At 51.4% G+C, this 23,554-nt stretch overlaps 1 protein-coding gene across 10 annotated transcripts in view; it reads left to right on the forward strand.

The window, feature by feature from the left end:
* Wnk2 (WNK lysine deficient protein kinase 2) overlaps nucleotides 1–23,554 on the forward strand; it is a 114,127-nt gene that overhangs the window by 50,135 nt on the left and 40,438 nt on the right. For all 10 annotated transcript variants that reach the window (XM_052728368.1, XM_052728370.1, XM_052728361.1 and 7 more), the window contains exons 6-12: nucleotides 2,409–2,497; nucleotides 3,780–3,999; nucleotides 11,023–11,314; nucleotides 14,449–14,648; nucleotides 17,813–17,968; nucleotides 18,459–18,650; nucleotides 19,784–20,347. In XM_052728368.1, coding sequence (XP_052584328.1) covers nucleotides 2,409–2,497; nucleotides 3,780–3,999; nucleotides 11,023–11,314; nucleotides 14,449–14,648; nucleotides 17,813–17,968; nucleotides 18,459–18,650; nucleotides 19,784–20,347 — 1,713 coding nt within the window. The remainder of the gene's footprint in view (nucleotides 1–2,408; nucleotides 2,498–3,779; nucleotides 4,000–11,022; nucleotides 11,315–14,448; nucleotides 14,649–17,812; nucleotides 17,969–18,458; nucleotides 18,651–19,783; nucleotides 20,348–23,554) is intronic.

Genomic DNA, 23,554 nt, shown 5'->3' on the forward strand with positions numbered 1-23,554 from the left:
CCCATGTAGCTCCACCCTGGGCCCATCCACCCTAATGAGCCCTCTTGAAGATGGTATGCAACTCTTTCCTTTTGCTGTTAGATCCAAATTATGTCATGTAATTGCCTTGGGCCTCTCCTGTGCGCACTATAGCTAGGTGGTGACAGGCAAGAGTTCTTGGCTGGTGCCCTGTCCCAGAAGCCCACACAGGTGTAAAGTTACTCCAGGGAGTCAGGGGCTATCTGCCGAGCAGGTTGTTGAAGGCCTAAGAGATCTTGGTGGTATCGGTGTGGCATATGGGAAAGGAACCTTGGGTTTCAGGCTTGTCCTATACATGATAGGTGGTGGTTTGTAGTCTGGGCTGGGGACAGCACAAGGCTGGACCTTCCGAGGTTCTTTACTCTTGTCTGTCCCACGTGGGGCTTCAACAGCCAGGCTCAGCAGGTGTATTTCTCGCCTTTCTTCCTCACCCCCTTCTTCCTCCTCCTTCCATTTCTCCCTTCTTTATAGTCTTCAGAAAGGAAAAGGGCGGGGATTTTAAAGGCTGAATCTTGCTGAAGGATGATGCTTAGGAGGGCTGGTGTCTTCAGGGTATTTTATTTTATTTTTTGTAATTAGTTGCTTCCTCCCCCTATAACTGAGCAGATTGTAAATGAACCTTGGCAGCTCCTGCTTCTGACAGGGGAGATTAGCTGTGCTCTCGGAGTGGCCAGTGGTTCCCTCTCCCTCGCAAGTCTCTTCCTGGCCTGTGGCCAGAAGCAGTGACCACAGACAGTGCTCTTGACTTCCTGGGGAAGGAGCCCAGGCGTGGGCTGAAAGGCCTGACTCTGGGAAGTGTGGAACCCACTGTGGCTGAGGCTCTTCTCCAGGATGAGGGGCAGCTTGTATGGGAAGTCCTGGGGCCTCTGCTCCAGAGACTCTGCAGCCAAGCACAGGGACAGCTTTGTAGGTGCTCACTGCTGGATCTGAAGCATCAGCCACAGCATCAGCGTCTACTGCACAGGTGGAGGCTGTGCTGCATATTTTTGTCAGATGGTGATCCTTGTGACAGCATGGATGAGGACCTTGGCCTGAGTTTGAGCTGGGGATGCTTTACATAGCCAGGATGTCCTCTGTTCAGACCTGAGTGGGGAGGAATGTTGGCAACTGGCCTTATGCTGAAGGGAAGAGCTTAGAGGGTCATAAGGCTTCCTGTCACCCGTCTGCTTCTTCCCCATTCTGCTTTCAAGCCTGGGGCTTGAGTGTGATACATCCATAGGCCTGGAGTTTTCATTCAAGTTGGAAACATCTTAACCATCATTTCTCTAGTATGTGTTCTCTCTCTCTCTCTCTCTCTCTCTCTCTCTCTCTCTCTCTCTCTGTGTGTGTGTGTGTGTGTGTGTGTGTGTGTGTGTGTGTGTGTGTGTGTGTGTGTGTGTGTGTATTCACCCATGCAGGCACGTGTGGGACCCAGAGGTTATCAAGGTGTCTTCTTCAATTGACTCTCCACATTACTTTTGAGACAGGGTCTCTTACTGAACCTAGAGCTGTAGATTGGTTGGCCCATGAGTCCCCAAGATCTGCCTGTCTCTACCTCTCCCAGTGCCAACAAGCCTGACTTTACTCGAGTGCTGGGCGTCTGAACTCAGGGCCCTGTGCTTACATAGAAATCAGTTCCTGCCTAAGCCATCATCTGCCTTCAAGTATGTCTCCTTTTCCTTCACTGCTCCCCGTCCTGTCCTTCTGGGGGTCTGCTTTTATGTGTACTATGTGCCAACCTGCACCTCATTAGTGTCACAGATTCTGAGGTGAAGGACACAGCCATGTGTCCATTTGTCTCTCAGCTCCATGCCCGACAGCTCCTGTTACCCTGTCTTCTCTTCTGTCAAGTTCCCATCTCTAGTCAGTTCTTTGTATCTATAATTTCTGCTTGTCACCAGAAGTATTTTTTTTCAACTCCTGAACAGCTGCTGTGAGTTTTACCCCTGCCCCTTGCCTCCAACTTGCAGCACGTTCTCATTTCTGTAGACTGATTTTTCTTCTAGGTGAGTTGTGTCTTCTTGCCTCCTAGCATTTCTAGTAGTTTTTATTTGATCATCACACACTATACTATTACCGCATCCCTTCAGGCTCAGCCTTAAGGTCCTTGATGTTTCTTTGCTACTATCTGTGGTGCTGACTAGGTACTTATCTTGGTTTTAAGCAAAGGCTTGAGGGGATGTAGACATATGGGCTCTATCACTCTTTCTTTTCCAGAACTCTGCCTCATAGGCTCCTCAGCTTCCCTGCCCACAGCTCCACCCTCAACTCAATGAGGCCCCAGGCTCTGCTGGGTCCCAGGACTCAGGCTGGGAAGTGCCCTGGGTAGCAAGCTGAGCCGTGGAGACACTGGGGGTGTCGATGGTGCCTCCAGCTCTGGGTGGTGCTGGATAACTCTGCTCTGTTCTCAGGGCATCAAGCCGGCCAGCTTTGAGAAGGTGCATGATCCTGAGATCAAGGAGATCATCGGAGAGTGCATCTGTAAGAACAAAGAGGAAAGGTGAGCTCCAGCGCTGCAGGCTGTGGTGTGGTCCAGCTGATGTTGGTCCAGCTGGCGTCCTGGGCTGCATTCTCCATGCAGACTTCCCAGGTCAGGCAGACTGGCTCAAGCTATGCAACACCAGGCTAGTGAGCTGCTGTGAGCAGTGTAGCACCCACATCTTCTCCTGCCGCCCGAGGTAGGCTCCTAACCCAGCCTGAGGTGCTGGGCACCCAGACCTTTGCTCTGTCCTTTGCTCTTTCTCTAGTCGTCCCCATTTCAGTGACCTTAAGGAACATCTCCATGCCCAGGCTTCTCATGTGCCTCAGCCCTGTTAGCTCTTCTGAACAGCAGGCTGTACACAGGAGTACTTGTTCCAGCCATCTCTCAGGCCGCAGAGTTCACTTCTGGACCCCTCAGTTGTTCTACAAAGTCAGTTCCTCTTCAAAACAGGACTGGCCTTCCCAGCTGGACAGCCAGGAAACTAGGGGTGCCTTTGAGCCTTCCTAGCCCTCAAACTGGCGTATACTCACCCGTCCACGTGACATTCTCAGGAATAGACAGGGATGGGTAGCTGGTGTTCATTGCCATCAACATGATGCCCGGAGGACGCTGCATGGATTTGTACTAGAGAACAGACCAGACATAGTGGTTAGGGCTGTGTGTTTGGGAGGCATGACTTCCTGGAGCTAGAAGTGATCATATAGCAACAGCTAGCTGCCAGATGACCTGGGCCCCTGCTGGAGCCTCCGGTCTGTGGCTGGGTTCTGGCTCCAAACCCCTAAGCCTAGCAAGTCCTTACTTACCTCTGACTGTTTGCTTCTATTCTTCCACACCCCTGCCTCCTGAGAAAGGCTCCCTTCTAACCTCTCTGCTGCAGTGAGGCCCAGGGACCCTGTGTATTTGAGATTCTAACTCCTCTCATTCACCCTGAGCCAGGAGTCTCTGATGAGGATTGAACACTCACCTGAACCTCAGCAGGGTCTGTTTCTATTTGCCTAGCAGGTGGCCTGGTACAGGGTGGGATTTCTTTTTATAACGGGGTGGGGGGGTGGTCTTAAAACATTGCAACAAGAAACAAGAGCATATCAGATCATATATTCTCAGCATCTCCTGGGGATTAAGGAATGCTCACGTGCACACCTGTGTCCTACCTCTGGGGCAGAGCCTGCCCACCGGGAATGACGTGGGAGAACTTTCTAGCAGAACCTCGGTGTGCTGGGTGGTGACCTCATATGTACATGTAGATGGGTATGGAGGCCCCTTGTCCCCGAGCCCTGCCTGGGAGCCACCTACCCTGCAGGTATGAGATCAAGGACCTGCTGAGTCACGCCTTCTTCGCGGAAGACACGGGCGTCCGGGTGGAACTTGCAGAGGAGGACCACGGCAGGAAGTCTACCATAGCCCTGCGGCTTTGGGTGGAAGACCCCAAGAAGCTGAAGGGCAAGCCCAAAGACAATGGAGCCATAGAGTTTACCTTTGACTTGGAGAAGGAGACCCCCGACGAGGTGGCCCAGGAAATGGTAATGTGCACGTAAAGGGGCTCAGACTACCCATGGGTGAGTTTGGGTTAAAAAAAAAAAAAATCACAAATCAGTTGCTTTTCCAGAAGGGCGTGTGCCCCTAGGGAAATGACCAGCATGCATGTGAGGGTTGGGGGAAGTGCTGAGGAAGGGTTTGGGGTCCCTGCTGTGTGGTCAGGGTGTTCAGTGACAGCGGAGCTAAGGATCTCCACTGCCTAGGACCTGGGAGACGAGACGAGCACCTGGGATATAGTTCAGGGAAGGAGTCTGATAGAAGGGGGAGAGCCTGAAGGGCCCTGCTTGCCTTAACCAAACTCTGGCCACTTTGCCGCAGGGCTGTGGCTTTGAACATGGGATCTGTCCCTCCTGCTTTGGAGACACTCTTGTGGTGTTTTGGGTTCTGGTACTTTAACCCCTTGAGGGGTGATGGAAGAGCTCAGGTGGGTCCCATTGCCTGTCTGTGGGTGAATAGGGGAGACCCCTCTCTGCTTGGGATGTCAGACTGAGCTGCAGGAGGGGACATTGAATCTGGTGGGGCACCAGGGTAGGGGGAGTAGAGCATCCCTTACAGGACAAGGAGTGGCCCAGGCCCAGGCCCAGGCCCTGCAGCACTACCATGGTGTTCTAACATCTACAAGAGGTGAATGGCCAGGGCATAGGCATTTCTAGAGCCTGGGTGCCAGACTAGATTATTCTACTCAGTTCTCTATGCCAACACCATCCAAAATGGTAGACATGACCCACAAGTACCTACTAAGATTTAGGTAATTTAAAATTTAATTACAGTATAAAATTTAGTCTCATTGGCCACATTTCAGGTGTTTAATACCACTCAAGATGAGTGACTCTTCAACCACATGGAACATTTTCATTATAAACTTGTTCTACTGACATACTACTCTGGGTCCGAGGGAGGTCAGAGAGAGAGAGGGGGAGAATGGATCTACCTGTGTGCACTATGCTTGGCCAGGAGACCAGCATCTGTGCCGTTGGTTACAAAGGGTGAGTCAACTTAGACGAGAGTAGAAGGATGCAGACATGCAGCTCTGCATGGGGACCACGTAAGCAGCAGAACCACAGGGGACAAGAGTCCGGTAAGGCCTCTGTGTTAACAGGAAGGAGGTGGCAGGTAGGAGTCAGGAAGCCACTGGTATCCAGAGGGAAGACCGCAGACATGGACCAGCAGCCTGACCGGTGCTTGTCACAGAGGTGTTGTCCTTTAAATTTATTTTAAGATGAGCTTTTTTCCCTTTTCGTTTTCTGGTGTTACTGGGGACTGAACGTACAGCCACTCTGCGTCTAAAGCGTATTTCAGCCCTCCCTCTTTTACTTTTACCTCCCCCTACAACCCTCCCTCCCTCAGGAGCTGAACCCAGGGCATTAGAGTCCGGTGTTAGGCAAGAGTTCTACCACAGCGCCAGGCCTGTTTTTTGACATTTTATTTCGAAACCCTTCTCACTAAAATGCCTAGGCTGGCCTTGAACTCACTCTGTATCCCACACAGGCCTTTTGCCTCAGATTCCCCAGCAGCTGGGATTTTAGGCTTGCACCACTATGCCCAGTTCCAGATGAGCTTTCCACTGAACAGAGCACATCTGTTAAAATGTAAGTCCCAAGTGCACAGAATGGTGGGTTCCTTGGTTCTCCTGTCAAAAGTGGACGGGTCCCTAGGGGGCTGGGTAGTGATGCCTTGGAGTGTGTGAGTTCTCAGAGTCAGAAGAAAGGGGCTCCATGGACTTTCTGTTCATTCCTCCTTAAGACTGTGCCATTTCTACAGCATGTGCCCCAGAGTACATGGTGGGTTTAGCTTTTGCACAGAGGTCCATGAAGGAAGGAAGAAGTAGCCTAACAGCAGGGCCTCAGCATCCATGACTCCTAGGGAGCTGGGCTGGAAAGGACACACTCGGGGAGAGCTTAGGTCGTGCTGGGTAAAACTGTTGCATGGTCCTGGTGCCACAGCTGTGGGATGGAGTGCTCCTCTGTGGCCTTCTGAAGCACAACTGAGTGCAGGGTCTCACTTTCAGCTTCTGGAGGAAAAGAGACTCCAAGGGCTTCCCTGTGCAGCAGCGTGTGGTGTGGTAAGGATGAGGATGGATGTGACACACTGTTGCTGAGCTGAAGTCTAGGCTGGCTTCTCCGGGGCAGGCTGTACCATCATCCCGAGGTGCACAGAGTGGTCACCCATGTGACAAGACTGACCCACTCTCACAAAACTTGCCTCCGATCCCATCCCAGCCAGAAGAGCTTCTGCTGTGAACACATCTCATGGGACTCTTTAGCTCCATGCTTCTTTGGAGGTCTTCCATGACTCACAGTGGTGGCCAGTAGTAACTATATATGGTACGCTGTGTATTTTCAATTCAGTCATCAAGAGTGACTGTATACATTCAGCTGGTTACCAGCACACATTTCCATTCACTGATGTTCACAGCTGTCTCTCCATGCTTTTTATTGAGAACCATAAGCATCGTGTGAGGTGGCATGCCAGCTGCAGACAGTGTGGCAGCTGGATTTTGGTGTCAACCACTTCCTGAGAGCATACTGTGGTCACTGTGCTGGTCATTGTTACTGGCCTGGGGAATGATAGATGTGGGAAGAAGGATTGGAGGGAGAGTCTCCTATGTGTATCAGATAAAGGAATCGTGGGGAAACCACACTGTTCTGACCTTGCAAGGGGTAAGAATGGGGATCGTGATTGGTCATTGTGGTTTCAACGTGGCAGTCTCTTCAGCTAAAATAACATTCTTGCCTTCGTGAACGAGGCCAGGGCTGCATTACAAATGTGATTCTGCCTGCTCTGTACTGGGCCAGGCAGGGCATGAGGGGTTTGGGTGCTAAGCCTTGGGATCAGGGGCCACATGATGGCTACGATGTGATAAGGGGACGTTGGGGCTCAGTGTGAGTGATTGCAGCATGGGTAGTGATTCCAGGATGATGCCCAGGATCCCTGACAGGTAGATTCTGAGTGTCTGGGCTTCACCCAGACATCAGCTTCCCAGTTTGTCTTCAGTTCCCTGAAAGACACAGTGTCCTAAACCCAAGTGTACCCTGTGCACTGTTCCTGGATGCTGCGTAACTGCTTCTGAAGCAGTTGACACCCAAGACTCTGCCCTATCTCTGCTTGTCATACGGTAGAGGACAGGGCTTCCCACAGGGTAGGGCCATTGTGGGTGAGTTACCTCAGCTGGTCTCTACCATTTGGCTGAACTCCCAGGCTATGTCCCTGCATCAGTTCCAGGGAAGGCCCTGGGCCCAGTACCCTCTTCTGAATCTTCACACACACACACACACACACACACACACACACACACACACACACACACACACACACACACACACACACACACCTCTTATCTCCGTCTCCCCTCTTCTGCCTCAGACTGCATTTTCTTTCCATTATAAGGCATGCTATCTATAAAAAGGGCATCCATGTAGAAAGGACATGACTTGTATCAACTTAAAGAATAATGATAAATGCCAAGTAGTGGTGGCACATACCTTTAATCTCAGTACTAGGGAGGCAAAGTCCAGTGGATCTCTGAGTTTGAGGCCAACCTGGTCTACAAGTGGGTTCCAGAACAGCTGGGGCTACACAGAGAAACCCTCTCTCAAAGAACCAAAATAATAATAATTTTTTAAAAAATAATAAAAACAATGTGTATCCCCACTCTGCCAAGCCTGGTTGCCACACGTGACAATTGAAAGCCCTACATTCTCCCAGCAAGGGCTCTGTTTTGTGAACAGCCACACATGGGCCCATCTCATAGCTCTGCCATGCTCTTACTGGGCCTCAGGGTGGTTCCTGGGCCCCAGGAAGCTTGTAGGGTTCCAGATTTGCCCTTCTTCATCCTGTACATTTGAGACTCCAGGGTCATTACTGCCCAGGCCACCAGCCCCTCCCTGGGCCTAGGCTGCAGAGGGAGTCACCATCTAGGAACACGTGAGTCTGGCAAAGATCCTGGACTCCTGAGGCTTCACAGGTGTGAGGTGCCACAGGCACCCTAGAATCCAGATGAGACCTCCTGGAGCCACCTGGAGGGGGATGAAGATGGGTGATAGGGTGAGGATGTAGATCAGCATGGCAGAAATGAGGTTAAGCGTGGCAGGTTCTGTGGGGTACTGAGCTACAGGCAGTTAGGCCCATCCTGGGGACGGCTGAAGTGTTGCAGAAAATGGAAGTGACTGTGGCAGCTTTGGCCAGGTAGGCCTTGCCCAGCAGGGACATGGAGCCTTAGAACAAGAATCCCGCAGAATGGCAGACATCACCCGCCAACTGTCTTTAATGTGAACTGCGGTTACCTGGGACTTTATAGATGGCATGTGTCATGCTCTGGTCACCTTTGAGACCTGTTCCATGGATCAGTGACACTTACTATACCTACCTTGGGCCACTCACTCTAGGTCACAACTGACTTGGGTTATTCTGGCCCATCCAGGCTTAACTGCCTCACAAAGGTCCCTGTGGCTAGACTTGGACGTCCTTGAAAAGAGGCTGCTGCTGGTTCTAAGGACAGAAAAAGACCCCTCACCTTGTCTTGTCTCCTCTGGGGGTGTGGACTGGCCTGTTGTCCAGAAGTTTCCCCACAAGACGGTGGCTGAACCACAGGCCCTCAGTATAGGTGGATCCCACGGAGGATTCTGTGTCCCTCGGCTTCTCTTCTTTAGACCCTTTCCTTGGCCACATACCCAGCCTGCTTATGACTCTGCTGGGATCAGTGAGGCCTTCATCTGGGACATTTTCATGGGGGATCTCTGTGACAAGCAGAATTGTCTTTCAAAATAAACTGCTTTGAAATGACCTGGACAAACTCCCTGGGAGGTTGGAGAGTGTTAAACAGAGGACGACTCCCAACTCCACCATGTATTGTTTGAAAGTGAGCAGCTGCCTAGCACCCACCACCCCGAGTACATTCCTGTCTGTTATTTTCTGTGAAGCAGGGGTTTTCCTGCATTCAGAATCAAAGTGCCATCAGGATGCCACCATCATCACTTCCCTGGGCTGCTGGGATCCTTGGTGTCCAAGCATTGAGCCACTATCACGGGGCTCTTCTGTCCTCTGCCTTCTGTGGCCTGACACTTGGGAAGAGCTCAGATGCCCCTCTAGGCTAGGTGATACATCCTAGGAGTCTCAGAGAAGGAGCCACTTTGTCACTGTGGCCTGCCGGGGTCATATGCTTCTGACCACCCCATTGTATAGGATACTTGCTCTGAGGGGACACAGTACAGTTCTGTTTAGATGTTGGTAGCTTCACAGCAGATTACCCCAACCATAGTGCTCTGGCCTGTCCAGTGCTCAGGTTGGGGCAAAGGGTGGCTTAGGGCCTCTCATGAGGCACAGTCAGGTGTCAGGCAGGGCTGGTGACCCATGTAGTGGGGGGCCTGAGTTCCCTGCTGGTGGATCTCTTCAGATAGCTCATGATGTGGCTTCATCCAGAGCAGTAATGCCTGAGAAAAAAGGGGTGTGGGGGAATAGGGACATGTACAGAGACAGTCATGGAAAGAAAGAAATAGAAAGGGCAGGTGAGACCCTCCACACCACCCTACCTTAGTCCAGTAGGATACCCTGTCTCTTTCCCCCCACAGGTGATCTGCAAACTGCTTATGCAAAATGTGTGCTAGGATTTGTGGGAATGCCCTTTAAAGCATCGCTGTGTTGCTGCTCATTCTGATGTTCAGATGTCCTGGATTTGCCCCAGTACCAGCTCCCATGTCAGTCTGCACATCCCTGTCCTTCCCTGAGCATGTCCAGGCAGTTGGCTCATTCTCCTTGTTCTCCTGTCCAGCCCCGAGCTACTGAGCCAGCGGCAGCTCTGGTTTCCTGTGGCCTCTCAGGATTGTGGACACAGTTCACGGGGACATGCCATCTACACATTCATACACAAGTGCCATCCATGTGCCTTTGGGTTCGTGACTGTTTCACTGATAGCGCAGGGACCCAGCAGTGCCGTGGGTCTGTTCCACATTCGTGCCTTTCTGTGTGGGAGGAGCCTGGCTGGCCCACACAGTCACCACCCTCTAGCTGTGCTGTCCATCACATATATTCCACTGTGTTTCCCAGTTCCCACACTAGGACACCCCTGTATCCCTACCCTGCAGTCTTCCAGTCAAGAGCCCACCAAGTCTCTTTTAAAATTTATTTTTCTTGTTGGGCATGGGGGTGCACACCTTTAGAATCCTAGATCTCAGGAAGCAGAGGCAGGTGGATCTCTGAGTTCAAGGTCAGCCTGGTCTACATAACTAGGGATACACAGTTAAACCCTGTCATTTAAAAAAAAATGTATGTTTTTCTTTCTTTTAAAAGAGATTTATTTTTAGTTTATGTGTATAGGGAGGGTGAGGTGTGTGGTAGTGGTAATGCACACATGTGTGCAGGGCCCCCAGAGTCCAGAAGAGGGTGTTGGATCCCCTGAAGCTGGAATTACGGGTGGTTATGAGTCACCTAGCATGGGTGCTGGGAACAGAACTCTGGTCTTCTTGACTGAGCTCTCTCTCCAGCACCCCAACTCAGTCTCTCTAGAACTGAGGTCTTCATGAAGAAAGGAACCCAACCCTGACTTTTCAGTAGTCCCCATTAGCGCTATAGTCCAGCTAGAACAGAGCCTTAGCAGGGACCTCTGTCCCAGGAAGTGACTTTGTCATAGATATTCCCAGTGAGCTCACTATGTTTCCTGGAGATCGTGGAATACTCTGCTGGTGAAGGGAGTTTAGGATTTTGCCAGGCTCAAATGTTCCCCATACTGCTTTCTGAGGACCAAATGGGTCTCCTCCTTCCAGGCTGGTGGTCAGGGTTTATAAGGTCAGTGAATATTTGCTGGGCATGAACTGCCATCCCACAGCTGGAGCCTGTAAACTTCAAAGGTGGTTGTTGGGACTCATCACTCATGAGGGGACTGAGGAGTCTTGAGAACTAGGGTAGATGGGAGGGTAGGCCTAAGCAGTAGGATGTCTGTGTATATAACATGTAAGCGGTGCATGCAGGATGGCTGCTCCCCAAGATGCTTGACTGTGTGTCTGCCTTTGCAGATTGATTCTGGATTCTTCCATGAGAGCGATGTGAAGATTGTGGCCAAGTCCATCCGTGACCGGGTAGCACTAATCCAGTGGCGGCGTGAGAGAATCTGGCCTGCGCTACAGTCTCAGGAGCCAAAGGACTCGGGCAGCCCTGACAAGGCCAAGGGTCTGCCAGCACCCCTGCAGGTCCAGGTGACCTACCATGCACAGAGTGGGCAGCCTGGACTGCCAGAACCTGAGGAGCCTGAGGCTGACCAGCATCTCCTGCCCCCTACGTTGCCAGCTAGCGTTACCTCCTTAGCCTGTGAGTACCTGGAATGGGCTCACCATGGCCAACTGTGCCCTTCCTCCCACTACCACCAGCCTAACCAGCTTCAGGGCAAAGCAAGACAGAGTTCTTATCTTGTATAACAACATTGTGTGAGAAAGGCAGGTACCTGGTGAGCTCCAAGTTGTCCTCAGGGAGCTGGGTCATTGCTTCCAGCTGTACGTGGTTCCCTGAAGCTTTGGAGAGGCTTTGGTCTCCTGTTCCAAGGTCACTTCCTGCTGGCCATCTTGGTGCCAGAACACATGGTGATCTTTTAAGGGGCATGTCCTGGGGTAGTAGGGCTAACGGATGGTCTCCAAGTGCTAGGACACGTGGGCCCTGGTTCGTTGGCCAGCCCAGGCTTGTTCCTACTGCCTGCCCTGTAGGGTGTGGATGATTGTTTGGGGAAAAGGATTGTGTTTTCCCTACATTCCTCAGTGACTCTGGGGGCTAAGGCTTGCTAGAATCTGGCTTCTCAGGTCAGATGCCCATGGCTTACTAGGGTCTGAGGGAACCAGTTCTACCTCAGCTCCACATTGTGAATCTGTAGACTGGCAACTGGTTCTTTATTCTCTCTGGGAGGAGTAGTCCTGGCCTCATGGAGAGATACAAAGGCCAAGTGAGGTACTAGTACATAGTCTTTGGAGGGGATGACTGTGCCCAGTGGTGGTTGTCTTGACTAGGAGTGTTGGTCACTGGGATTGTCCATCTCTGTTACTATCCTCCTTAGAAACCTCTGAGACCATTTGTCCCTTTTCAAGGCATTGTTTCTCTTGAGGTGGATTGGATGCAGGCTTCATCAGAGACCATCCTGAGAGGATCCAGTACTTTTTCAGGATAGGCAGTCGGTGTCCTGTTTGCCTTCCATGTTTGAAAATTCAGCAATGAGCTGTGAGACAGGAGACATAGTTTTGCCCACTCTGAACCAGCCTGGAACAGATCAGCAGAGCCCAGGCCAATATTTGAGATTGTTCATGTGGAAAGACTGAAACCCTGTTTATTTAATATGCAGCCCCCTTCATTCATGACTCAAATAGCTTCCAAGAAGACTACTTAAATGCAAATGGGCGGCCCTCACTTTGAAGTACTTTGCTCCAAGCTGAGCTCTGCATTTTGTACTTCGAAGAGACCCAGTTTGGGACCTCAGAACAATGTCCCTCTTGTGGTCAGATGCTGAAGGCCAGGGTGACCCAATATGAGAAAATCCCATGGAGATGGAGAGTAGGATAAGTTCCTGTTAAGTGCAGGAATTCTCTGCCAACAGAGCCCTTTCCTGTGTGACTCGGAACACCCATGGGCTAAGCACAGAAGCCATGGCTGGCCTTCTCAAAGGGCTTTTGCTCACTTACTATATTTACTTTAAACTAGATGGATGGTACAGTCATATCTTTCAGAATTTTCAACCCCTCAGGGTTTACAGGCAAGTCACTTATCCTCCTAGAGGCAACAGATGCTGCAGATCTTTTAACTGCCTTCCAGAGAAGATCTACATGTATCATCCACATATGGACACACACACAGGCAAACACATAGTGTATGTGTACAGATGCACACCCAGTGTGCATAGCCTTATATACAGAGAATTCACGCATATAAAGACACACATACATCACACATCATACTGACACCTGTACATACACAGCTGAGAACATGTGTGCACCTCCACACATGGGAATACACATGTGGACATACGTGAATATACTCATGAGGTGGTGGTGGCACACACCCTTAATCCCAGCACTCAGGAGGCAGAGGCAGGCAGATCTCAGTTCAAGGCCAGCCTGGGCTACAGAGCGAGTTCTAGGACAGCCAGGGCTACACAGAGAAACCCTGCCTCAAACAACAGAAAACCAAACCAAACCAAAAAAAGATGAGTATACTCATCTGTGCTTGCATACGTGATGTGAGGAACACATAGAAGCACGTCTCCATCCCCCTTCCTTCAGCACGCACAGCACCCTCAAATGCCCTTCTGCACGCTGCTCTGGGCTTTTTGTCTTCGCTTTCTCACCTGGTGGCAGGAGTTTAACAGTGGCCGACCATTCTGTGCTTTGTAGCTGCTAAGGATGAAAGATAACCCATTGTCTGAGCAGGCCCTGCACTTAACAGGATCACAAGCACACACATACACCTGTTGTGTTGGGCGATACCCTGCCACATCAGCTTTCGGTATTCTTCCCCCAGCAGCCCCGACTCCGCTTAGCGGGCCGCTTCAACTGCCCCAACACTCCTGCTGAGGACCATGACAACACAGCCAATGCCGGGGGTTGGTGGGGTGAGGGTTGGGGGGGTGGGGGTGGGGGGCGGTAACCATCTCCAGATGAAATTCTGGTTATACAAGTAATCTATACAAATCACTTGCGATATTTAAAGTGTTGCACACAGGGCTGGAGTTGGTGCCTCTGGAATCTCGTTAGCCTGAGGGCCACCTTCCTTTCTTCCCCACCTCCCTCTCCCGCTCCATTCTCTCCTCGCTCTCTTCCTGTCTGTGTAGGTAGAAATGGTCACTCTAATGAACAGTTGGCTCATTAAGAACTAGAGCTGCTTGTCTAATTGGTTTTACCCAATTAAACCTCAGCATTATGTCTTCCTAGGTTAAAATCACTCTTCGGAAAAATTGTTAGTGCAGAGCCAGCAAGACTTACCCCTCACTTGGCTTAAATTATCAGTGGACAGAGTACTCACTCTGAAATGCAGCCCCTTGTGAAAACAGCTTGGTGTTTTGGTGGCAGATTGTAAAGCCTGTGGCTTTTGGAATCCAGAAGCGCAACCTCAAAGTGCTGTTTCCGGTTTTCATTCCTCACTGGCTGTCTATGTGGGCAGGCTGCCTTGCCAAGTACCGTCAGAGAAGGGCAGCCTCTGCACCTGCACACCAGAGTGGGCAGGGAATGACAGGGTTTGCTTCTGATGGGCTCGCCAGCCTTGCCTACCCCAGCATCAGGCCAGGGGCACAGGAGGCCTGAGACCACATGCTGCTGTGTAGCGGGTGGCAGTTTAAACATCATTCATGAAAACAACCCAGGCTCAGTCTTGCAGAATGAACCCAGGAACAAGCCACTACGCTTGTCTGTAGTGCCGGGGAGGTGGCGTTTAGAGGCGTGCACACTAAGCTCTACCTCTGTCCTCCCCAGCGGACAGCACTTTCGACAGTGGCCAGGGCTCCACTGTGTACTCCGACTCCCAGAGCAGCCAGCAGAGCATGGTGCTCAGCTCCCTCGTGGATACAACTCCAACCCCAGCCTCGTGTGTGTGCAGCCCCCCTGTGACTGAGGGGCCTGGCCTGACCCACAGCCTGCCTGCACTAGGGGCCTTCCAGCAGCCGGCCACTGTGGTAAGTTTGAGAGCTACCCCTGCTCTGTCCTCTTTGCCTCTTGTCTAGGCTGTGCTAAGTATGGTCCGGGTTCGAGTGGCCTGTAGTCGGCTCCCAGCCACATTTCCCTTGGGAGACTCGAGGATGCAGTCCGTGGAGCTCCTTTGCTGGGGAGCTGCAGAACTCTAAATGTGAAGAACTCTTGGATAAAGAGTGGAGTATCTGGGAACACACCTTAGGGTACCCATGGCTTGGGGAACCAACCAGCCTTATCCTGAGGTTGTCACCGGTACCACACAGGTGTATGAAGCTGGCATATTGGGGTCTTTCCCAGTCTATCCCAGAGATGACAGAAATGTATCATGTGTGATAATGGAGCTCTGGATTTTTATCTCTGCCCAGCCTCCTCGGAAACATCCAAGACCTCCTGGCATGTCTCCCTCAGGTAGTGGTAGCTGTTGAAAGTCAGGGGGATAAAAATGGGGCTGAAGCAGGGAGGTATTTTCAGTATTTGTAGAAGGCAAGAAAGGCTCAGGCTTTGAGGATGCCTGATAGGCGGTGTGTGAGGTCTGGGAAGTGGATGATGAAGGAGGGGTCAAGCAGGGCATTCATTTTATTTTCTTTTTGTCTGTGGTACATACAGGTACACACACCCTTGCATGTACACGTGGAGGCCTGAGACCCGTGTCAGGAGTTTTTCAGACAGGGTCTCTCACTGAGTTTGGAGCTCACTGGCTGGCCAGCAAGTCCCCAGGACCTTCCTGTCTCCTGCCTCCCAGCACTGAGAGCACAGGTGTGCTCTGCCACCTGCCTTTTACCTAAGTGCTAAGTACCTTTTACCTGTGATGGTTTTTTTATATTACCTCACATGACATATTTACCACAGCTTATGTTCGAAGGAGTCTTTCTCCATGGTGCTGAAAAACCTCTGTGATGGTTTTTTTACATTACCTCACATGACATATTTACCTAAGTTCCTCAGCACACACATACAACAGGTGTGTGTGTGTGCTGAGGAACACAGCCACGTCCTTGTGTTCCCATGGCAGGCCCCGTGATTTTTGCCTTTGTCCTAAACATTGAAGAAAAATGCTTGTTTCATAGTCCTAAGAGCTCAGTTTGAGAATTTGCCTGTGGCCTGGGTGGTGGAGCTGAGTCTTCAGAGGGTGATGTAGACCCCACGGGTGGGTTCTTGCTTCCCCTGTCATTTGGGAGCCCCCAGCTGGTAAGTTGGTAGCGCCAGTTATCACAGTCTTGGACTGTGGTGGCTTCTTGGCACTGGCTGAACTCCAGTGCTGTGACTTGTGCTGGGCATACACAGGCTCGCTCTCTTCTTCCCCGTGTCCACCTAGCATCGAGCAGTTAGAAGGGCCCAGCAGGCCTTTTGGAAAAGCAGTTGACACCGTGGATTGTGTCTGCCGCTGCTTCCCTGAGCCCCAGGATTCGCTGTGATGCGCACATTTGCAATTTTGTTCATTTCACAGAATGAAGTGAGGTTTGATTTTAAATGGCCGGAAGACCTCATGCAAGAGGACTTGCTGCCCCAGAGGCTGCTCAGCTGGGCCTGAGCAGAATGTCTTGCCTGTCTCTCTCATACCTTCAGCCATGCTTAGGGCTACCTTGGGCCATGGGATGGACTAGCTGCCCTGGTCCTCACCAGGCCCCTGCTGTCCTATACATCCTCATTGATCCAGCCAATCTCACCATCCACATGCAAATCAGGAGACTGAGCAGAGAGCTCGCAGTTGCAGACCCGGGGCCAGGGCTCTTGGTCCTCTTTCCCTGCCTCCTGACCTAAAGACAACTTAGACAGGATAGCTTGTGGAGGGTACATCCTGACCTCTTTGTATTTCCCGGAGAAGGCTGCTGTGGCAGTGTACCTCTGGGGTCCGGTGGGGCAAACAGACGGGTGATGAGAAGGAGGAAATGGAAGACCATCAGATGTGAGGGGTCACTAGGCCCTGCCTGAGCTCCTGAGCCACGTACAGTGGCCAGAGCTTATGAGTGGACAGTCTGTCCTGGCCTGGTCTAGTTGGGCCAACTCATCTGTCTATGGTTTTAGATAAACCCAGCTCTGAGACTTGATCCCACACGTGCCTGCTCCCCACATTCTTGCACAAAGCACCAGGAAAGGGGAAGTGAGAGTGTGTTTTAGAAATCCCTGCCCCTGTGCCACACAACACATTCTAGAGAAGACTGCTGGAGAGCAGTGGACATCGATCCCTCTTCCAAACCATAAACTTGTGTCCGGATACATTCCCCACAGCCCTCTACTGCCAATGTCCTCATTGTTGTAAAGTAAATCCCGGACAACCAGAGATTTTCCCATAAATACTACAGGCGCTGTCTCTGCACAGTGAATATGCTTAGAGAGCTCACCATAGTAACATAGGACTGGAGAGGACATAGGCTTGGTTCCCAGCACCCACACGGTGGCTCACGACCATCTGTAACTCTAGTACCCTGGGATCTGATGCCTGATTCTGGCCTCCTCAGGTACCAGGCATGTACATAGTGCACAGACATATATGCAGGCAAAATATCATATACATAAAATTAAAAAACAAAAACCAACCCCCTCCCCATGCACAGAATATCGACAAAGTAGCAGCTATTCCTTAACCTTGGCATCCTTGGGCTAATTTCCCATTCTTTTGCTAGCTGCATAGACCAGTGCCCTCCCTATGTGTGGCCCTGTTTCTTCTTGTGGCTAAGTCTCAGAGGACCTCTCCTTGCCAAGGGCCTCCCTGTTCTAGTTTTGTTCCCGTGCCTATGTGTCCTGGTACCTTTCCAGTAGCCACAAACTCTATGTCCCATCACTCTGTAGTCTGAATTATCCATATTGGTTCATCCTTTGTTGTTGGAATCGTCTCTGTAAATAAGCTGCCCCACAGCTTATGTTCGAAGGAGTCTTTCTCCATGGTGCTGAAAAACCTCTGTGATGGTTTTTTTTTTACATGGTTGCGTAATACTCCATTGGGCTTATGTTCTAGAACATTCCCTGGCTGGGAGCTGTGGCCATATGTGGCTTTTCAGTATTGTTGATGGTGTTGTAGGGCCACCACACCTGGCTTCTGCTGAGTCACTTTCCTGGGAACAAGGTTCTTGGTGGAGGGGGGGGGTTGGGCACGGGAATAAGAAGGGCCAAGGGCAGCTGCTGAATATAGCCTTCACATTCTCTGCAGCCTGGCCTGTCAGTGGGCCCTGTGCCTCCCCCTGCCCGCCCTCCACTCATCCAGCAGCATTTTCCAGAACCTTCCATGAGCTTCACTCCTGTGCTACCACCGCCCAGCACGCCTGTGCCCCCGGGCCCAAGTCAGCCAGCACCCCCAGTCCAGCAGGTGAGTGTGACACTCCATTTTATCCCCTTAAATTGTCCCCTTATGGGGCATAGTTCTGTAGCCAACGCCTGTGGCTTGGGTCAAGTATGGAACCTATGTGAGCATTTGTGTGTGTGTGTGTGTGTTTCAGATCTTTAGTTTGTAATGCAAGGCCTGCACATGGAAAAGTCTACTTACTTCGAATGTTTTAATAAGCTGCCTCCAAATTAGCAGGGGCTTGGTGGTCTCTGTGTGTTTGTGTGACTGGTATGTGGATGTATGTTATGAATGTAGTTCACTGTGTATATGAGTGTTGTGTGTGAAAATATGCAGTTGTAAAGTTGCGAAGATGTATATATGCAAGTGATGTGGCTGTGTGTGTGAATCTGAGTGTGTATGTGGGAGTGTATATGCAGATGAGTGAGTGTGAGCATGTATGTATGTGTGTGGGTGGGTGGTCATTGTGGATTTCTTTTGTGTCTGAGCACAAGACTCCCTTTTCTTCCACCAGCCTCTTCCAATGGCCCAACCACCTACCCTGCCACAGGTCCTGGCCCCGCAGCCCGTGGGCGCTGTCCAGCCAGTGCCCTCTCATTTGCCTCCATACCTGGCTCCAACCTCCCAGGTGGTGGCCCCTGCTCAGCTGAAGCCTCTCCAGATGCCGCAGCCACCTCTGCAACCTCTTGCTCAAGTCCCTCCGCAGGTACTTCTGGCCCGTAGCCTGCTCACCCTGCTCGGGACATGGGCTGGGCCTGTTCATGCATGTCACCAGGGGCTACTGGCTAGGGCGGTGGGCCTGGAACACGGTGTCATACCCTGTGTATTACATGTCTAGTGCTTCGTGACTGCCCTGGGACCCTGGGGACAGTCCTTGGTCTGGTTTCCCTCTCCCTCTGGCTTCGCCTCCGGGATGAGAGTGGTGTAAATAGGGTCCCTCAAGGAACGGGTGAGGCAGCTGTTGTCCTGTTATCTACTCGATTACCATCCAGGATGGGAAAAGGGTTAGTCCAGCCAAGGACAAAGCTCTCCTTGTGACCACCGAGTGGGCATAGAAGGCTCCCTGCTTGCTTCAGATGGTCATCCTGCAGAGCTCTGAACAGTCAGCTAGGGGCAGCTCCTTCCAGGGGCATTTGTCACCGCGGGTGTCGTTTAGCTGTCTGTCACATGCGTCACAGTGGACCTGTACATTCTTGTGCCCTCATAGTGGCACAGAGCTGTAGTGAACATGATGCTTGTGAGCAAGCAGGAAAAGAGCGCTGCTTTGGGGGTAGCTGTCCCTTCCACCGTGTTTACCCCAGCACGTCAAGTACCCCCCGACGCTGGGAGAACCAACAGAAGGTTTTGGACTCTCTGCTGTTGAGAGGCCGCGTGCCACACAGGGAGTGGCATTGCCTCATCTGTCAAAGAAGGTTTATACTGAGAACCCTACAAGGGGTTGGCTTCCATGGAGTTCACAGGATGAGACTTTAGGCTGGTGTGACACTAGGTGACCGGGCTAGCCTGGTACCTTTGATAGTCTCAAGTCTTTCCAAATGAAAGTGCTCCGAAGCTCCAGAGCCCTGGGGTCCTTCTCTGGCTCCTCTTATCTGAGCACTCCTGACTCCCTCAGAGCCACCAGCCAGCCCCTTGGAGATTGGGACACACAGGTCCCTCCATGCTGGTGCCCAGGGAGAATCCAGCAGGCAGGTCCCCCGCCTGAACATGTTTATAATGCTTTCCAGTGACTTGCTTGGAATCATCTCAGCAGCAGCAGCTGTTTGGGAGACTGAGTCGCTTGCTGCTGATGTTGCATGTCCTGGATGCAGCCTGACTAACATGCCACTATACCTTTTTCAGATGCCTCAAATGCCTGTGGTTCCCCCCATCACTCCCTTGGCAGGGCTCGACGGCCTCCCTCAGACCCTCACTGATCTGCCAGCTGCAAATGTGGCCCCTGTGCCACCGCCTCAGTATTTCCCACCTGCTGTGATCTTGCCAAGCCTCACAACGCCCCTGCCCACATCACCGGCCCTGCCTCTGCAGGCTGTCAAGCTGCCTCATCCCCCTGGAGCACCCCTGGCTGTGCCCTGCCAGACCATCGTGCCAAATGCACCAGCTGCTATCCCCCTGCTGGCCGTGGCCCCACAGGGTGTGGCTGCACTGTCCATCCATCCAGCAGTGGCCCAAATCCCTGCCCAGATCCCAGCCCAGATCCCAGCCCAGATCCCAGCTCAGCCTGTGTACCCAGCAGCCTTCCCACAGATGGCACCTGGAGACATCCCACCCTCACCCCACCACACGGTGCAGAGCTTACGGGCCACCCCTCCACAGCTGGCCTCACCTGTGCCTCCTCAGCCTGTCCAGCCCAGTGTCGTCCATCTACCTGAGCAGGCTGCTCCAACCGCTGCCTCAGGGACCCAGGTAATCCACCTGTGGGAGTGGATCCACCTCTCACTGCCTGGAGACCCTCGGGGCCAGGCTCAAGAGACTAGAACTATTCCCTTCATAGGGCCATGGCTCCTGTTGGTACCTGGACTCAAGGGGGCGTAGCACTGTTAGGGGGCAGTTCTGTCCTGAGGTTAACCTTTCTTCTTTTTTAAAACTTTTTAGATTGATTTAATTTTTATGTGTATGAATGTTTTGCCTCTATGTGTGTATTTGTACCGTCTGTGTCCCTTCCTATCTCTTTTGATTAGTTTTGGTTTGAAGTCTATTTTGTTAGATATGAAATTGGCTACACCAGCTTACTTCCTAGGTCCATTTGCTTGAAATCTTTTTCTAACCCTTTATTTTGAGGTAATGTGTATCCCTGATGTTGAAGTGTGCTTCTGGTGTTGGCAGAGGTCAGAAGAGGGTGTCAGACTTCCTGGAACTGGCGTTATTGATGGTTGTGATCACCATGTAGGTGCTAGGGAATCAAACCCAGGTCCTCTCCAAGAGCAGCAAGTGCTTTTAACCTCTAAGCCATCTCTCCAGCCCCTGGTTGACTTTTCTTGTGAAGAGAACGTTGGAGACAGAGGCCTGAGCCAGTGAGGAGCACCTGCTGCCTTCTTGGGAGCTGGAGCATCAGGATGGCTGAGGGGTTTCACGCTCCTTCCCTGCCTCTGCTTTGTGGTGGAGGACTCCCCTACCCTCACGCCAGTGGCAGTCCTGTTGGCCTGAAGTGGCTCCTCTGTGGATACCAGGACTTGCATGTAGCCCAGGCTAACCCAGAGGACAAAGCAAGGCAGAATGGGCATTCCTATTTGAGCAGAGACAAAGCAGAGAACAGCAAGGGGGTCTGTGTGCTGCTGGGCTGCTGGGTGGAAGAGGATTCTTGTGAGACAGGTAACTGCCCTGGTGCAGGTGATGGTTCATACAGTGGGCCAAGTTGACAATGGAGGGATGCTGTGGTGCGTAGGGATACGTGCCTTGTGGCAGGAGCCTGCACAGGACATTCATGTTGGGAGTTCCTGTCTATTCTGTTTAAACCCAAATGAGGGGAAGGAAGAACAGACCTGATGCTTCCCACTTGAGAGTCCCCTCATCAGAGGCCTGCTTTACTTGGGTGTCTTCCACTGGGGACCTGATGAAGATACTCTCTCCACCTGGCAGCCTCCGCCCCCAACACACACACTTCAGCATCTCCCCATCTGACACTTTCACCTGGGGGGTTCTCCAACCCTGACCTCACCCCAGCTCTGAGCCCTGACAGCTCTTGAAGCTGAGGCATGCCCCTGCCATTTGAACCTTGGGTTCCTCTGATGTGGACCAGCACTTCCTGGCTTTGCCGTGAAGAGTGAAGGGTCCAGGGGAAGCACTCTGGTGCCAGGTGCTATGTGAAGAGTGAAGGGTCCAGGGGGAGCACTCTGGTGCCAGGTGCCGCATGGCTCAGTTTTGTGCTGCTCGCTCAGTGTGTATCCAACTCCTTCCATATGATTTCTCACTATCTCATTTCTGGAGGCATTTGTGTTTGGAGATGGGTGGGAGTAGTATTTATTGGCCAGCGGAAAGCATTTGTCTAAAAAGCCAGTGGGAGGAACCACATCAGTCTTGTGTTCTCATTGAGTGAACGGCTAGAATGAGAAGGTGTCAAAGGTTACTAAGCAGCAGGAGAGCAGGGTCTAGCACCATCTGTGTGTTCTGGGCCTTGTTTTCTGCTGCTGGCCTTTCTGGGTTCTGGGGTTGCTACAGACGGGTGGGTTCTTCAACTGGCTGGCTGGTAGAGCTTCTAAAAGTTTATTTTATTCTTAATTTTAAAAAATTTATTTTTGTTTTTAATTATGTGTATGTCTGTGTTTAGGTGTGTTCATATATATGAGTGGAGTTGCCACAGAAGCCAGAGGCATTGGATCCCTATACAGCTAGAGTTACAGGCTAATGTGAGCTGCCCAACTTGGATGCTGGGAACCATACTTGGGTCTTTGGCAAGAGCAGTATGTGCTCAACTACTGAGCCACCTCTCCAGGCCTGGTTTTTTACTTTTAAATTGCATTTGTTTGTTTATGTTATAGGGGGTGCTGCTCATGTGTGCACAAGGACAACTTGCAGAAGTTGATTTTTTTCCTTCTACCATATGAGTCCTAGGAATCAAACTCAGGTCATCAAGTTTGGTGGCAAGGCCTTTCCCCACTCAGCCATCTTGCTGACTGTCTTAGTTAGGTTACTATTGCTGTGATAAGACACTATGACCAAAAGCAACTTGGGGAGGAAAGGGTTTACAGGCTTACACTTCTGCATCACTGTTCATCATAGAAGGAAGTCAGGACAGGAACCCAAACAGGGCAGGAGCTGATGCAGAGACCATGGAAGGGATGCTGCTTACTGGCTTGCTCCCCATGGCTTGCTCAGCCTGCTTTCTTATAGAACCCGGGACTACCAGCCCAGGGATGGCCCCACTCACAATGGCTGAGCCCTTTCCCACCAATCACTGACTAAGAAAATGCCCTACAGGCTTGCCTACATCCTGAATTTATGAAGGCATTTTCTCAGCTGAGCCTACCTCCTCTCTAGTGTGTCAGACTGCAGAAAACTAACCAGGACACTGACCCTCTTCTAAAAAGAATTTTTAATTACATTAAGCTTCTAGAAGGTTATTATTGATGATCTCGACTGGCTGCCCCACAGGCATCCCTTCCAGCAGAAGGTATGTGTACAGGAGCAAAGTGTTCTGAGAGACAAGATGACGGAATTTCCAGCCTCTTAGCCCACCTGGGGCCGTGGATGGTGTGTTCTCGCACTGAAATCTATGGACCCTGTTTTCTCTTTATCTTACTTTTTACCCCCAAAGAACTATTGAAGAGAAACAGCCACAGGGGAAAGTCAGCCAGAGTTCCACATCACCTTGTGAGAGCTGGCAGGTGTTGAGCGCTCACAGGGTGCACCTGTGACTGGAAACAGCTACCCCAGGCTCTGAACTACATAGAAGGCCAGGGAAGCCGGAGGTTGATGTCCCGAGGAGATAGCCAGAACCCAGCCTAGATACTAAGTGTGTGTTGCATTCTGACGACTCTTCTGGACTTCTTCTGTAGTTCCTAGGAGTCTAGGTCTGTGTATCCCCACACGGAAGTGTGTCAGGAGGCTCATGTCTGCATTCCAGTTGTGCTCTAAGTCAAGAATTACCTTTGGGAAACATGTGGATCACGGAGA

The sequence above is a fragment of the Peromyscus californicus genome, unplaced genomic scaffold (assembly GCF_007827085.1).
Source record: "Peromyscus californicus insignis strain IS unplaced genomic scaffold, ASM782708v3 Scaffold_8__1_contigs__length_139910024, whole genome shotgun sequence".
NCBI classification, from domain to species: Eukaryota; Metazoa; Chordata; class Mammalia; order Rodentia; family Cricetidae; genus Peromyscus; species Peromyscus californicus.